General features: G+C 45.6%; 1 protein-coding gene across 5 annotated transcripts in view; it reads right to left on the minus strand.

The window, feature by feature from the left end:
- RSPH9 (radial spoke head component 9) overlaps positions 1 to 14,462 on the minus strand; it is a 55,124-nt gene that overhangs the window by 14,132 nt on the left and 26,530 nt on the right. Inside the window, exons 2-6 of one of the 5 annotated variants that reach the window (XM_030035858.2) lie at positions 6,289 to 6,416; positions 6,110 to 6,168; positions 4,326 to 4,480; positions 3,636 to 3,818; positions 2,917 to 3,063 (exon numbers count right to left, since the gene is read on the minus strand). In XM_030035858.2, coding sequence (XP_029891718.1) covers positions 2,917 to 3,063; positions 3,636 to 3,818; positions 4,326 to 4,480; positions 6,110 to 6,159 — 535 coding nt within the window. In that variant the 5' untranslated portion in view covers positions 6,160 to 6,168; positions 6,289 to 6,416. Of the gene's footprint in view, positions 1 to 2,916; positions 3,064 to 3,635; positions 3,819 to 4,317; positions 4,481 to 4,739; positions 5,082 to 6,109; positions 6,172 to 6,288; positions 6,417 to 14,462 lie in introns of those variants that run through there. The other 4 variants (XM_030035857.2, XM_030035855.2, XM_030035856.2 and 1 more) reach the window with 4 other exon arrangements.

A 14,462-nucleotide genomic window follows, 5' to 3' on the forward strand; every position in this document is an offset into this window, starting at 1 on the left:
AACCTGCAGTCACCACAAATATCACCGTAAAGATAAGGGTGGCAGACAGTTTTGTTACAAAACTCCAGGTTTTCCAATCTTGCACTAAACTTTCTGCTTTTACCATTGTTTCCTTTATTCAACCCGGTTTTAACTTCCTTTCTTCCCACCTCTCAGCTGTCATATAAAATGTTCTCTCTGCCTCCAACTTTCCATTTTGTAAGATACCTCTGCTCTCCTATAATGACGCACCATACATTTTGTGACAGTTACCCCCTTGACAGCCATCACAGATGCTCAGTCTCCCAATTCATAAAGAAAACTATTCCAACAGAGTTGTTACTTTTAGACATGTTAAAATCACCCCTTAATCTCTCAGTCCTGTTCTTTATGTCTTTTTAGATGATTAAGGGAATTCTAGCCCATACAGGCTGGGAGCATCACTCAGATGTCACTCATCCCTGGTCCACTTTTTGTGTATTTGTTGAGGGCAGAGACAATTCTGGCTTCAGTCACAATTCTAGATGCAATAGATTTGGGAATTTCTATTTCTGCTCTGACAATAACAGTTCAAGAGAGGATCTAGCCAGGAAAGACAAGACAAGGTTCAGGTTAAAAATGAGGAGATTTGCCAGAGCTATGAACATGTCAGGAAATAGAAAACGCACTGTCTGCTCTGGTCAGGACCAACATGCACCTGCAGAGTTGAAGGAAGGTAATCCGAGAACCGCAGTTTCAGTGCCTTGCAACCAGGAGCGAGTGACTTTGGCAGAGCCATGCTCATAAAATCAGCGCAAAGTCTGAGTCTGCCCTCTGGTGTTTTTTTTTCTCCCCACATTTTCACAAGCAACGAGTACTTTTGGCAACCTGAATGCTTGTTAAAGGGCGGTGGGTTGATCTTTCTTTAATGTCAGAGCTCCTATCTGAATGTGATAGAGTGCAATTAGAGAGGCTATATGCCTTGCTGATCCTATAACCAGTTCCTCACTTACTTCCTTCGCCTGACAAGCTCATTCCATCAGTCCCCAGGTTTAGTCCAAAAAAGAGCAGGACAATACAGCCAGAGCTGCACAGGCACCATGATGAATCTTCTCTTCTTCCATTAAGAAGCACTCAACTGCACTTGAGCTCAGGTAGTCTTTGAGAGGCAACTTTTTTTGAGGAGACTGAGATCTGCACTAACAGCAGCAGCCTCCCAGGAAGGGGGCAAAGGTTCACCCTTACACAGACCTCAGGTTGCCACAGGAAGACAAACATGACAGTGGCACAGCTGAGCCCCACTTTCTATCTGCCACTGGGTAAAATACAGCTACAAGTCAAATTTGATTTAAAGACATCAACAAAACCGCCATTTTCATGTCTAACACACAGCATGACCTGCCAGTTGCCTGGTCCCTTGAACTAGATGTGAAACACTGCAGAATATCTGTAATCTTTCAAAGGTGCAATTCTCCTTCACAGCTGAAGGTGGCTAAAACCAGCTTTGTAATGCAAATTAGCCTTCAGGCTCCTAGCCCTTGGTGCCTGTTTTCTAATGGAAACATAGAAAGCACCACAGATTCATCTCTTGCTGCAGTAGCCATGTGGTTTCTGGCCTCACAAAATTAAAGTCTCCCTACCACAAACCCTACGAAAAAAAAAGGCGGGGGGGGGGGGGGGGGGGGGCGGAACAGAACCACAAACAGTAGCCCTACCGTACGAAACTGCAGCTAAAATTTTCTTAGAAGGTATCTAGGACCTAACCGCAATTTGCAATACTCCTTTTTGAGTCAAAAGGGCCAACTCAATGAGCCCATGTATGTAAAAACGTGCAGTGTCTCCAGACTACACCTCTGGAAAATGACTGCAGCAAGGACATTCCCAGTAAGTTGAACAATGGTTTACATTTTAGCATTGTTTATGCGCTGAACAGTCAAAAATGTTCAGAATTCAGGCAGAAGCTCACTAGATTCATGCTCAGGGTTTTTTTGCCAAAGGAAAGATTGGGGGGCGGGGGGGGGGAATATATATATAGGAGACAAAGTCTGAAAAGCTATTTACAACACTGTCAATTCACTGGCCTTCCAGCCAATTCCATCTGGCACAGGTCACCTACTATCCTATCCTGCTACTCCAGAATAGGAATAAAATAGCAAACCTACGTTCTTATTGTGTCCCAAGAATCTTTCTAGACAGAAGGATGTGAAAACACTTGGCCCAATCTGAAAAATGCAGCAAATCAGCAAAAAGCAGTTAGAAACAAGTAACAAGTCATTCCCATCTCTTTAGAGAAATATCCTGCCAGAGGAATCCCTGGAAGAGGCTTTAAATATATTTAACATTTGTCCAGCAGAACAGTAGAGATGTGAACTGAAGATACATTCCAGTATGCACATCTTCCTTTCTCCTTCCACAGTGTGTAATCCCACTAGAGTACAGATTATTCCACACTACAGCATTTCTAACACAGTTTATCAAAGGAACGTTTGAATTCAGCCTCTCAGAGATATCAGCTTAGTGTTAATGAAAACCCATTTAGATAAAGAGCAGCAATACTGGGTGGGACAAGAGATGTGAAATACTTCAAACCACATAAATTCCCTCTATCATGGGTGGAGTTATTTCTCCCCATATCAACATCAGCTGTCACAGGCTTTACAGAAGTCAGGAGGGAATATGGCACTCAGAGGGAGTAACTGCTGGTGTGATCAGAAGACCTGTTGTGAGGATGTGACAGCCCTGGTACACTTACATCTTACCATTGTGAGCATTTATAATCACTTAAAAAAAGGAATTAAGTACAATATTTAGTAAAGGATAAAGTTCCTTTTCAGATTCATAGTAGCTTCTCGCAAGCATACCAATTCCATAGTAACCCACACCTTGTCACCTCAGCATTTCCCAGGCTACTCAGACTGCCTTTCCTCTCATTGCATATCTTGATGCTGCTACCTTTACCTTGTGGGATATCATGCTCCAGAGAGTCTAGAAAGTCAGTGGATGGGTCCAGGTCAGCCTTTTCCAGCAAGGTTTTATTCTTCAGGTTAAAAGGCTTAGTAAAATGGAAATAGGAACTTAACTTTTTTGCCTCCGTCAAAGAAAGACCTGCAAACAGCCATTGGTTACCATTAATACAGTGAGCTGGGCTAACATACATTATACCATCAAATGTCATACTGTTTCTCTAAAGCCCACAGCATAGGACAGAATCACAATCTTTCTCCAGTGGACTCCACAGAAGACCAAAGACTTGCCAGAAACGCATCTGCCAAATGCCAGAAACTCCCCGATGCTGTGGACTGCAGACCATGCTAACTGCAGTCCCAGATAAGCAATGGGCAGGAATTGAGATCAACTCTCTGTGCCCATTTGGTTACATCCTATCTCTAGATGGAGAATTCAATGCAGCTATAATTGCTAAACACTGACACAAACTATATACAGACAAATGGAACTACAGGTTTAATGACTCAAATCCATTACTGACTCTCCTCCCACCTTCCAGAGTTGAATCATACACCTGAACATTAGTGGCATTGGATTCTCTCCTCCCTGTTCCATCTTACCCAAGGAAAAAATAAACCTGAAATCAAAACATCAGCTAGAGAAAGTAATCTTAATTTACAGCCTTTATGATCAAAGTACAGTTGATCCTGATAAAGACAATGAGAATTTACCTTCAAAGTTTCTGTTTTCATGCACAGACCCAAGAGGAGTCTTCACAAATGCCCCCCGGGGGATGATACCAACTGCTCTGTCTATCTGTTCTATGGTAGCTACGAGGCGGGCCTCCTCCTTGATCGTGGGCTTTAAAGAAACATAGGCAAATTTCAAAGGCAGGGCTTTCCTTGTTGTCATTTCTGAAAATAAACATAAGGTGACAACAGAAACCACAACAGATTCATCAGCTTGGAGCCCGATGGCACCAAGAGGAGGACCATGAATCAGACATTCTTCTCATAAGAAGAGAAGCAGCAGCAGTCTAGATTCACCAGAGAATTAACTGTCCCTCCCTTCATCCATCCTTTCCTCCCCCTCAATTAAGCTACTTATGACTTGTCTATGCAGTTATAAAGAATGGTACCTGCAGTTCCTATGTAAAGCTTCAGACATTGCAGTGAGGATTTGTCCCAATTGTGCATAACAAAACATAAAGGAGGAAGAATATTTCTGAGCTGTGTCTAACTCCAGAAGTAATTGAAGTAAGAGTTCAATCAAGAAGCTGTTGCTACACCATGACAGTGACCTGAGTGTAGGCTCAGGCTGCTTATTACAAACACGGAGGAGGAGCCACCACCTGTCTAGTGTGAGGGGTACAACTGTAGCGAAGAGAGTTCAAAAGCGTTTGGCTGTATTTACCTCCTTACCATCTTCAAACAATCTTTCAGCATCTTCTGCATTTATCTCAATGTGCTCATACTCAAAAGAAGGATCCCCCTGGAAACGTCCCTTCAGCTGCTCAGCCTGTGCAACCATCTCCTCAGTCACTGGTGGCAGGAGGCTCCACTCCACGCAGTTCAAGCTGCCAGCGACAAGCACGACACAGGCCCAAGCCCGCTGAAGAACAGGGCTCAATGCAGCCTTGCCACACCGCTCAGGGCACAGCGAGGCTCCCTCCAGGAGAGCTGAGCTGACCCCCCGGGCTCCCCAGTCCCCCCTCTTCTCCCCCCAGCCCTCAAACTAGCCTCCCAAGGCCGTTTAGGCCTCCCCGGCCCCACCTCCCCGGGGAGGTGCTCGTCCCCTGCACGGAGCTGCGGTGAGGCCCGGCCCAGCCTCCGCACCTGTAGAGGCGGCTGCGGGGCGCGGCGCGGTCGGGGCCCAGCCCCTCGGCGATGTAGTAGGAGCCGCGCACGCCCTGGATGCAGCCCCAGAACCAGACCCGCTCGAAGCGGTAGTCGCGCTGGAGGAGCAGCAGCGAGGCCCCCAGCACTGCCCGCTTCTCCGGACTCAGCCCCGCGCCGCCGCCGGCCGCCAGCTCCAGCGCGGCGGGCAGCGACGCCGCCTCCATGTCGGCTCCGCGTCGCCGTCGCCAGGCAACCGTCGCGCCGTTGTCGCGGCGGTGGGGTCAAAGGTGACGGCGTGCTTCCGCTGGAGGGAACGGCCCAAAACGTCAATCAAAGTCAGCGCCCCGACAGCGGCCTGGGGGAAACGGCGCCGACGTGGCACCGGCGGGTCCCGCCTCTCCGCTGCCATGGAAACGGCGCCCGGTGGGCGCGGGCGGACAATGGCGGCGGCTCGCGGCCGCCGTCCTCGCTGGGCGGCCGGTGCCGGGCCTCCAGCTCGGGAGGGCGGCCGCCTGGGGCCCAGGGCCCAGCCGGGCAGGCTCCGGGGGTGAGGCGGGAGGGGAGCCGGGCGGGCCTCACGGCAGCCTCGGTAGCTCAGCGCCTGAAGAGACGCGGGGCAACGGCACCTCCCGTGTGGTTCAGCCGCCGCCTCGGCCCGGGCCTTCCCCCCGCGGGGACCTGGGGAGAGCAGGGCAGTCACTGCCAGGAGGTTGTGCGCCGTTGGTGGGTCAGCTGCGGGCTTCCTGTAGAGCAAGGAAGGGGAAAGCAGGGCCCTGGAGAGCCTGCGGGCAGCTGCCTGCACAGGCAGATGTGGCTGTGTCAGTCCTGCGTAAAGCTAACCCTGTCCCGAGACCCAGAGACACTGACAAGCAGGAACCCATTAAGAATACAACTAGGGGCGGCAGACCTGCTTAGGTGTCCCTCAATTTCAAGAGGCCCAAAGCCAAGGGTAAGTCCAAAAAGCAGGAGGACGTACAATTTTATTGCAGCTGAGCTGGGATACCACAAAGGGTTCAGTTTTCTCCATTTCTTACATGACCAGCAGCAAAAAAAACCCTTCTGAATCTCACTGCCTTACAGTGCCATTTTTACAGATCGTATCTAGCTCATGTACATCTATAAATGGCTTATTTATAAATGACAGCATTTGGATCACTCCTGGGGGAGCTCAGTTTGCTGAATCACATACAGTCTGACATCCATGAAACAGCTCCTGCGCTAAAAATCTTGCGATCTGGCTTACTACAAAATGCAATAAGTAATGAGATTGTGCAGCTGCTTAGACAAACAGAATTTCTGTTTGACATCTTTAGGAAGTTTAAGCTTTTATATGTGTGCATTATATAAATGTATGTGTGTGCACTTACATTTCAATCCATTGTCTCGTCATAAATTCTTGGACTTCTTTTTCATCCATTCCTGTTCACTTCTAAGGAAAACACTGATCCTGGGACTGCTGCCTGTAACAGCCGTCACCTGCTTCTCTGTTAAGCAAGATGGTTAATGAGCTGTACAGCACACAATCTGACCCATTAGTTTTACTTACGCCACACAAAAAGTGACTCAGGATCCTGAAGGTTAACCGCCTCTGATGTGAATCGTGCAGAACATGTAGGAGTGACCACAAACTTTTTGTCCACGCTGTCGCCTACCGCTGTGCCATAGTCTGATTTTCTGTATGGGAATAGGAATTTTCAGGCTTTGTAAATTCATTTAATCACCAATGTCTCTAGAACCATGTGTTAATATTTTATGTTATGGCCGTTATCTGGCCAGTAAACAGTAGAACTGCAAGCCAAACTCATTTTATGAGAGTCAGAGAGGCAACCTGAGACCATAATGAATATCTGCCACTGTCAACCACAGCTGGATTCAAACCAGATGCTAACAGCTGAGAGGCTCTTTAGCCTGTTATGGATCTTCCAAGCCACCCAGTCTCCAGTCTTTGCCTGTCTTGATTGAAGATTATCAAAAAGGAAATCTATAGCTTAAGGAAATCCTTCCTGGTTCAGTAAAGTCTGGTGGGTAACTGTACTCTGCCTTGCTTTGTCTTGACCCCAATTACTAAACACTGATAAGGATCGGGAAGTAAGTGGTTGTATTATTTAACAAATGAAAGGTCAAAAGCGCTGCTATTCAGCAAGGTCAAAGGTTAACATCACTGTTATTAAACAGTTTGAAAGCAGTTTCTCCCATCCATTGCCATCCCAGGCTCAAACAAGGAGCTGCTCAGCAGTCAGGCAGCCAGGAGGGAAGAGAGGCACCAGGCATCATTCAGCTGGCTGCTGGCTGGGCAGCTTTTCTTAGAGACCTGCGTCAGGGAGGGAAGGTGCCATGCTCCAGCAACACACAGCAGCTCCCATCGGAGGACTGAGCTCTCCTGCCTTTGCACAGAACACGCACATACCTGTGTGCCAAACCGCTTCAGCTCCTCCGAGCTCCACCCCCTTACAGCTGGCATCCTTTTGGGTGAGAAATCGAACTCTGTTTTCCTTCCACTCATCTCGGACAAGGTACTGATGCTCACAGAACTATTTGCAGCATCAGAGTTAAACATCTTGAAATACATGTAAGTTACTACTGAGTGCACAGTGGCTCCTGTACACTTGCACTGCTTTATAAAACATTTGAAAATACTTTTAGTGATATAGTAGAAAATTAGCTCATCTTCATGTTCTTTAGTATACCTCATATCAAGAGAAAGAAAAATAGTTATTAATCCACGTCACTATTTCTGCTGGTACAGATTAAGAAGGCTGCCCTCAAAATACTCTTGCAGGACAACTGTTGTACTGTCCTGGGCATCCATTAGGCTGACATTGTTCACAAATTCTACTGCTATCCATCATCCAAGTCACTTCTTCATGTGGTAGGAACAATCTGCAGTTGGTTCTGATGCAGCAAAAAATAGATAGGGGTTATTCCTCCCAGGTGTGTTGAATATAAAGTTATTCTTCCCAGGTGTGTTGAATATAAAGTCTGATTTTCCTCCCAATTATCTCAAAAGTTCAGACTGTCTCTGGCTTCAGAAACATTGTGGTTTTGAGTAATTTTTCTGCATGTGATACTGTATAAGGTAAATAGGATAGTAAAAGATAGTAAACAAGAAAGGAAAGTACAGTTTTTTCTCAATAATTCTCAATAAGGAAGGCATGATAGATGGCTGCTTGACGGAAGAGGAGGACATTGTGGATGACAAACAGTTGAACACATTTCAAGCACTGCAAAACGAAGCCTTGAGCAATGCTGAGCTTAAAGTAAGGAACTGGAGCCAAGTAACAGTTTAATAGCAACAGAGGGGACCAGGAATGTTCCTGTCTGGTATAACAGACACTTTCCTCTGTTTTGTAGATTGTACTAAATATGGCAAAACCCTGGGAATACTTTGACTGCAAACTGTTCAAAGAAAAAGGATGTGGGTCTTTTGGCTTGTGCATGACCAATGCCATTTGCTCCATCAGTGAGACTTGAGCTAGCTGTGTGCAGTCACCAGGAGACTCAGAGAGGAACGGGTGAAGGTGCAATGTGTGCCACAGGCTGGACTCCTCCACATCTGGAATCCCTGCAGTAGCATTCTTAGTAACAAGTCAGCAAGAAATCAGGCTAGTAGGTCAGGATGGGAACAGCTGTGCTGAGATAAAGAGGAAATCTGCAGGATGACTGTGACAAGCCTTCCCTGGAGATTCCCTTTGGTGTAATCCTGGGCACGCAATATTCCCAAAAAAGTAGTTATCCTGCCCTACTCGGAAAAAGACAGGCACAAGAGCCAAAGAGCTTTGTTTGGTCTGTGACATGAAGTTTTCTACATCTTTGAGGTTCATCTCATGCTTTTCATCACTCCCCTAATAGCATCTATCTTTCTGAGTGCTCTTGGCACAGGGGACAGGTAAAGAGTTTACTGGGGTAAGAAGTACCAGTGTGCTGATTATATCATCTTGCCTGGGCATCACATGCGTAGCTGTGATACTTCCAGCTGGCAACCAAACACACACGTCTGTCTTTGTATTTCAGGTGCCCAGAGGGGTGAGATGCAGCCCTCTGACCTTGTACCCGCCATGCTGCCAGTCAAACTGCCGACAGTCTGAGTAGGAGGATACTGTTGAGGAACCCTGGGAAAGACAAAACAGCACAGTGAGAAACTGCTATGTAAGTGTAGTCCTGACTGTGGTTAGGCTTCAGGAGGATTTAATGCATTGGTATAGGTATTATCCACATTTCAGGCTGCCCATCATCTAGGAGGTAATATATTCACAAATAACTAATACAGGTTTTTTTAGACATCCTAAGCAAGGATAGGCACTGCATGAAAGACTGCCGAATTGTTTTGGTGATTCCCTGGAAGCAGCTTGCTGACAATGATCCCTGGTCTTTACAAGTTCAATTTTTAGGACTGATGCTCGTCTTGTCTCTACCAGCTGCAGTTGCTATAGCAAAACAGTGGAAGAGCATATCTTATAGTGGCAGGGACCTGAATGATTTAGACTTTTCAGAGCTGTGAGCAAGACTAGATATCACAGAGAGGAATGAATCTGCGGCCATCAGTAAGCACAGTCTTGGTGTAACAAGGTGTAATCAACTTGTCCTTGGAAGAAAGCCCAACAAGTCTGCAGATTGCAGGTGGCTTCAGGCAGAACCTTTCTAAACCATTTAAGCACAGGGGCAACAAAGACCTGGGTGACGCATGAGAAAAGCACGTGGCAAGCTGATGATGGCATGAGCGTTTCTGGCCTACCACCTGAGAGCCCAGAGCAGAAGTGAGCAAGGGGATCCAGGGGAGCTCTGGGATCAGAACAATTGACAAGGCAGATCTCGTTAACTAAAGATGACATTTTCAGAAAATATCCTTCTTCTAGTAAGCTTTGCCTTCATCTAGGCAGAGCTTATTCCCATTGGAGACATCTGTGTCTCTCCCTTTGCCAGATAGTCAGAGACCACTGGCCTTTTCTCATGTCACTTTCTATAGTGATTGCTATTTCCAACACCTTTTTTTTTCCCTCAGGAAAATACTTCCCAATCTGAAATTTCTGCTCAGTTTCAGGCACCTGCTTAGAACTATTAACCTTTAAAAACGAGCAGGAGCCAGAGATCAACTCAGGTGGGGTGGGTGGCTTCAGATGACTGCCTGCACCCTCCAAGCATCAAACACCTGGAGAAGTGTTTGCATCCCTATCTCTGGGGCACCAACTCTTGTCAGCAGAGCTCAACCATCCCCTCATTAAACCTTTTGCCTTTATGTGGATTCACTCTTCCCACCTGCTGCTGAATTACTTTGAACAACCCAGCTGCGTCGTGCTGACACTTTTATGTGGTATCTTTTCCCAGTAATAAAATGGAGCCAGGTAAATTATATCTGAAAAGGGGAGGAAAAGAGGTCTCCCTGCACAGCATCTGCTGCAGAGTGTGTCCCTCCACATGCAGTGTGTGGCCCTCACCCAGCAAGCCTTGCAGCTGTGCTAACAAAGGAGGGTCTTCCTCATTTTTACTGCAAGATTGAAAAATATGTTCTTTCTAGTTCTAGAGAAAATGTTACTCCTCTGAAATTTCCAGCCTTTCTTTCCCGTCTGTGCTCAGTTCTGGGCAGAGATGGAAGAAATCTGAGATGGCCCAGGAGGGAGAACAGCAGAGACCTCTGCCTAAACTGTTTGAATAGCTAATACCCTTTCCAAATACTGGCACCTGGGAATCCTTTAATGATTTGGATGGTGCTTTGGGTAGACTGAATATCTCCTTTCAGAAACAAAGACTTATTATTATTATTTATTTGTCTGCCTTAAAACTTACAAGCAGTTAGAAAGTAACCCTTTCTTGTATTGTATTCCTGCCCCTGCGCTGGATATCATGAGGCCAAAGTGTGCTCTCATTTACTCTGATTTAACAAGTATATAAGGGCAGATACTTCAGATTTACATCAAATTTTCAAAGAGCAGAATTTGTCCCTGTTAATTTAGTAAAAACTTAAACACACGCTGCCCATTGAGAAGAAAATTATATGTGAAAAATTCCAAATATTAAATGCATGTGTGCATCCAACATAGCTGTTGAAAAGCTAAGTAATCATTTGTAACAGAGGAGAAGTGTTGTCACTGAAAGAATAGACTACCCTGTAAAATGTATTTTATCATCTGTTTTGGGAAATTGTTTTAATCAACTGAACCTTTATTGACATGTCTTTATTGACAGAGCTCTGGTAGGAGAAATTTTTCCTTTTTGTCTGCTTAGAAACTCCTACTTGATCTAAAGGGAGAATGCAGTCTGCGGTTTCATGGACATGCGTGAAGACTCTTCTTAATAACCTGATCCAGAGTCATAATCCTTCGAAATTTATTTCCTACCTCTCTCCTTCTTGCCTTGATTTGTTTATCATTGTCTGCATCACTCCCAAAACCTGATTAAATCTATAAAATCATAATTTGTAGGCTTGAGCCACACAGCTCCTTGCAGACTCCAGCCTTTCTTTGTTTGATCTTTTCCAGTTCTCTGATCTTTAAATAAGTGAAAGAATTTATAGCAAAAAAGTGAACAAGTAAATACTGCAAATTTAGAGATTTTCCTTTACATGAGCCCAGCTTACACCTGTAAACTGCAAGGGTGGAGGGTCACTTTGGGTTTGTTCAGCACCTAGCAGAATTAATCCTCCCCCCTAGTCTCACCTGTGGCCTTTGTCTGTATGGGAATACAAGTAGTGCCACGTATAATAATGATAATGACTACCAGCTTGCTTTCCTGTAGTAATTGTTATATTTGCCTTTGCTTCCACCAGCCTCTACCTCAAGAATTTCCTGCAGAACAGTGACCTTGTCCTTGTCCAGCAAGGTCTGGAGGTCATTGCAGATCTGAGCCAGGGAAGTTTTCTCAATGAGAATAAGGGAAACCACATGCCCAAGCCCCCACTATGAGTTTGTCAATGCAGCAACACAGCGCTATGCCAATGGAAAATGGGGTGAGTCTCACAGTCAGTTGTTTGGGTTTTACAGCCAGCCACAAGACAATTTCATGCTCACAACAACCTTTGAGACATAGAGGTGCATCTGAACTTTGAGGCCTGGGACTGTTTTCCAGCCTGGAGGCCCAGATGTGCACTGTAGTCACATCCTGCTTGCTTGTCAGGATGCAGCCTAGGTGTGTAACTGTCTGCCCTCTGTTCCCTTTCCTCCCTGCCATGTTTCTGGCTTTCCATTGGAAAGAAAACTGGGATTGAGGGCAAAGGAGTGGGTGCTATGGTGGACTCCTGGTTTAGACAGCCATAGTGTTTCTTACAGTTCACCTCGGACTAATAACAACACATCACAAAGCTTGACCTAGCACAGTAGAATCAATGTGGGATGGGCTGTTGCCAACTTTTGACCACCTGCGACATGCAGACTTGGACTACAGCAATGCTTTTGAACCACATTTCCTTTCCCAGAGAACCATCACGAGGCAACCTCAAGCACTGTTTGTTTTACAGCTACCACTACCAGCAGGGATGAATTAAGGTGTAATTGTTTTGGGAGAGAGCTGTTCAGGTCAGTACTAACTGATCTGGATGCCTAGTTCTAGGACTTCTGTGGGTCTCTGTGTGCAAATGTTTAATGAGTTTCAAAATACAAAACAACTTAATGTTTCCTTTTCATTTGACCACAGCTTTATTTTTGCCCCTGTTAACCCAGAATCATATCTTGGCAGCTTGAGATCATTTATCTTTGAAATGATAGGCCACAGCTGTATGAACTTGGCTGAGGGTAGGTGAAAGCTGCAGTCTATTTCAAAACATTATCTACTTGATGTAAGTAGAAATAGGAGCTCAGGTAGGCTGCTAGATGTGTGCTAAGTGGTTGGAAGAATTGTGCTGTGAAAAAAACTGAAATCAGAACCTATCTGGATTAAAATACAGGTTTAATGACAGCCAGAGGCTACTGGTTGAAGCCTAGGTCTGGCAGAAGTCAGTAGCAAACCTTTCCTTGATTTTGCTGTATCAGGATCTCATCTGTGGAGTGCAAATGAGGAGCCAATGGAACAGCAATAGCAGAAACAGCAGTAAAACAGTTGTGGTAAGGTCGGGTATGATGCTCGATGTTTTGCATGGAGAAACAAAATTATAAACCTACAATATGAACTTGAGGAGAAAGTTAAAGTGGTTGTGAGGTGGCTACATGCTCTCAAGAAAAGCTGAAAGATAACATCATGGGAGATGATTAGAGCATGGGGCTCTGGTCGTTGGGAGTACCTTTCTCCCAAAGAAGGCTCATAGCTGCCCCACATTACTGACTAATGTGGACTCCTAAGGGGAGAGATGCCTCACAAATTATTTGTTGTGAGAACACAACAGCACAGTTCAAATTCCCAGAAGACTTCTGGTTACAATTATATAACAATGCTAAAGTCCATTGAACTGATTGCTTAAGCCAGAAGTAACCTTGGCTGATGACTAGCTCCATTGTACGCTGTAGAAATCCTACCTTGTAAACATTCATAGACTTCATACCCACCAGAGCAGTCCCCTGCTCCTTCAGTAGTAAGGACATCAAGGTACTCATTCCTACCCTATAAGAATTGGTTTGGGAGAAGGCAGCATGCAAGAAACATCTTTTCTGTCTAGTTTAAACAGCACCTCCTTGGGTGTTACGAACAACTCATGAATAGTAACATTATAATTTCTCCTCTCCTCCACTGTTTTTAAATGGAGAGATTTAATGCTAATAGAACCTGAAGGCAGCAAGGGAAGCTTTTGTTTGTGCATTTAGTAAGTACCTCTCTTTTTCTTTGCAGGGTTATGACTCTAGAAAAGACATGGGGTGGATGAAGAAATCTCTCTCTCTCTCTAAGGTGCTGTGTTCCAGAAACAGATGTGAATGGTGTTCTATGGGCAACTCGTTGATTTTTTTATTGTTACAGCAGTTGGGTCAAAAAATAATGGGTCTAGTGAAAGTAGTCGAGACAGCAGGCCTGTGAAAGTACAGAGCAGGCAAGCAGCAAATGTGAATTTCACTGAACTGATTCTGTACAGCAAAAGCTTGGTAGACAGTGCCCTCTCTGTTCCACGAAGAAAAATGCATCCCTCTGAACCTTGCTGTTGCAAGAAGTAAGCAAAATTCTGCCTAAGAAGTATGTTGAAGAGGTGCCAGCCGTTCAGCCTGGCCTGCTTAATCTCTGTGTGTTTGGAAATCCTGTGCAAGTCAGGGCTCCTCCAGTCCAAGTGGAGATCACAACAAATATTTGAGCATAGACTTCTGTGTCACTGCAGGGAGATCTAGTAGACATGGACATGCAAGCCTTTGCCAGCAGAACTAAAGAGGGGCTTTGACCCTCTGTAGGAGCACCAGAACTGTATCTGCTTCAAGTGCTGTTTCTGTTGAAAGGCTCTTGGAATTTGGAGCCTTTGCAGGACCCAAATGCAGGGATCCAGTGAGATCCTCACTCGTTATGTTCCCTGTTCCTCTACTAGAGTTCAGATAGGCTTGTCACAACTTGGAACTGTCTCCCCTTTCCTAGTTTTGGTAGCAACAAGAAGGTGGGTCTTTTAAGGGAGCCCTCCTGATCGAAAGAAACACAAAATGCAGAGGTGCCAGGGGCTAAGCGCAGAGTTTTCACACTCCAGGAAAATAGGAAGTTTCTGGGCTTAGAAACAAACCTGCATGGGAAGGATCTGGAAGTAGCCTATTGCCCAGTGGTGTGGAAATGTGTGTGGTGGACAGGCTGCACTCGGCATCGGGGGATGCGGCAGCTGCTGTGCCTGGTGCA

This window comes from Aquila chrysaetos, chromosome 13, assembly GCF_900496995.4.
Source record: "Aquila chrysaetos chrysaetos chromosome 13, bAquChr1.4, whole genome shotgun sequence".
Classification (NCBI taxonomy): Eukaryota; Metazoa; Chordata; class Aves; order Accipitriformes; family Accipitridae; genus Aquila; species Aquila chrysaetos.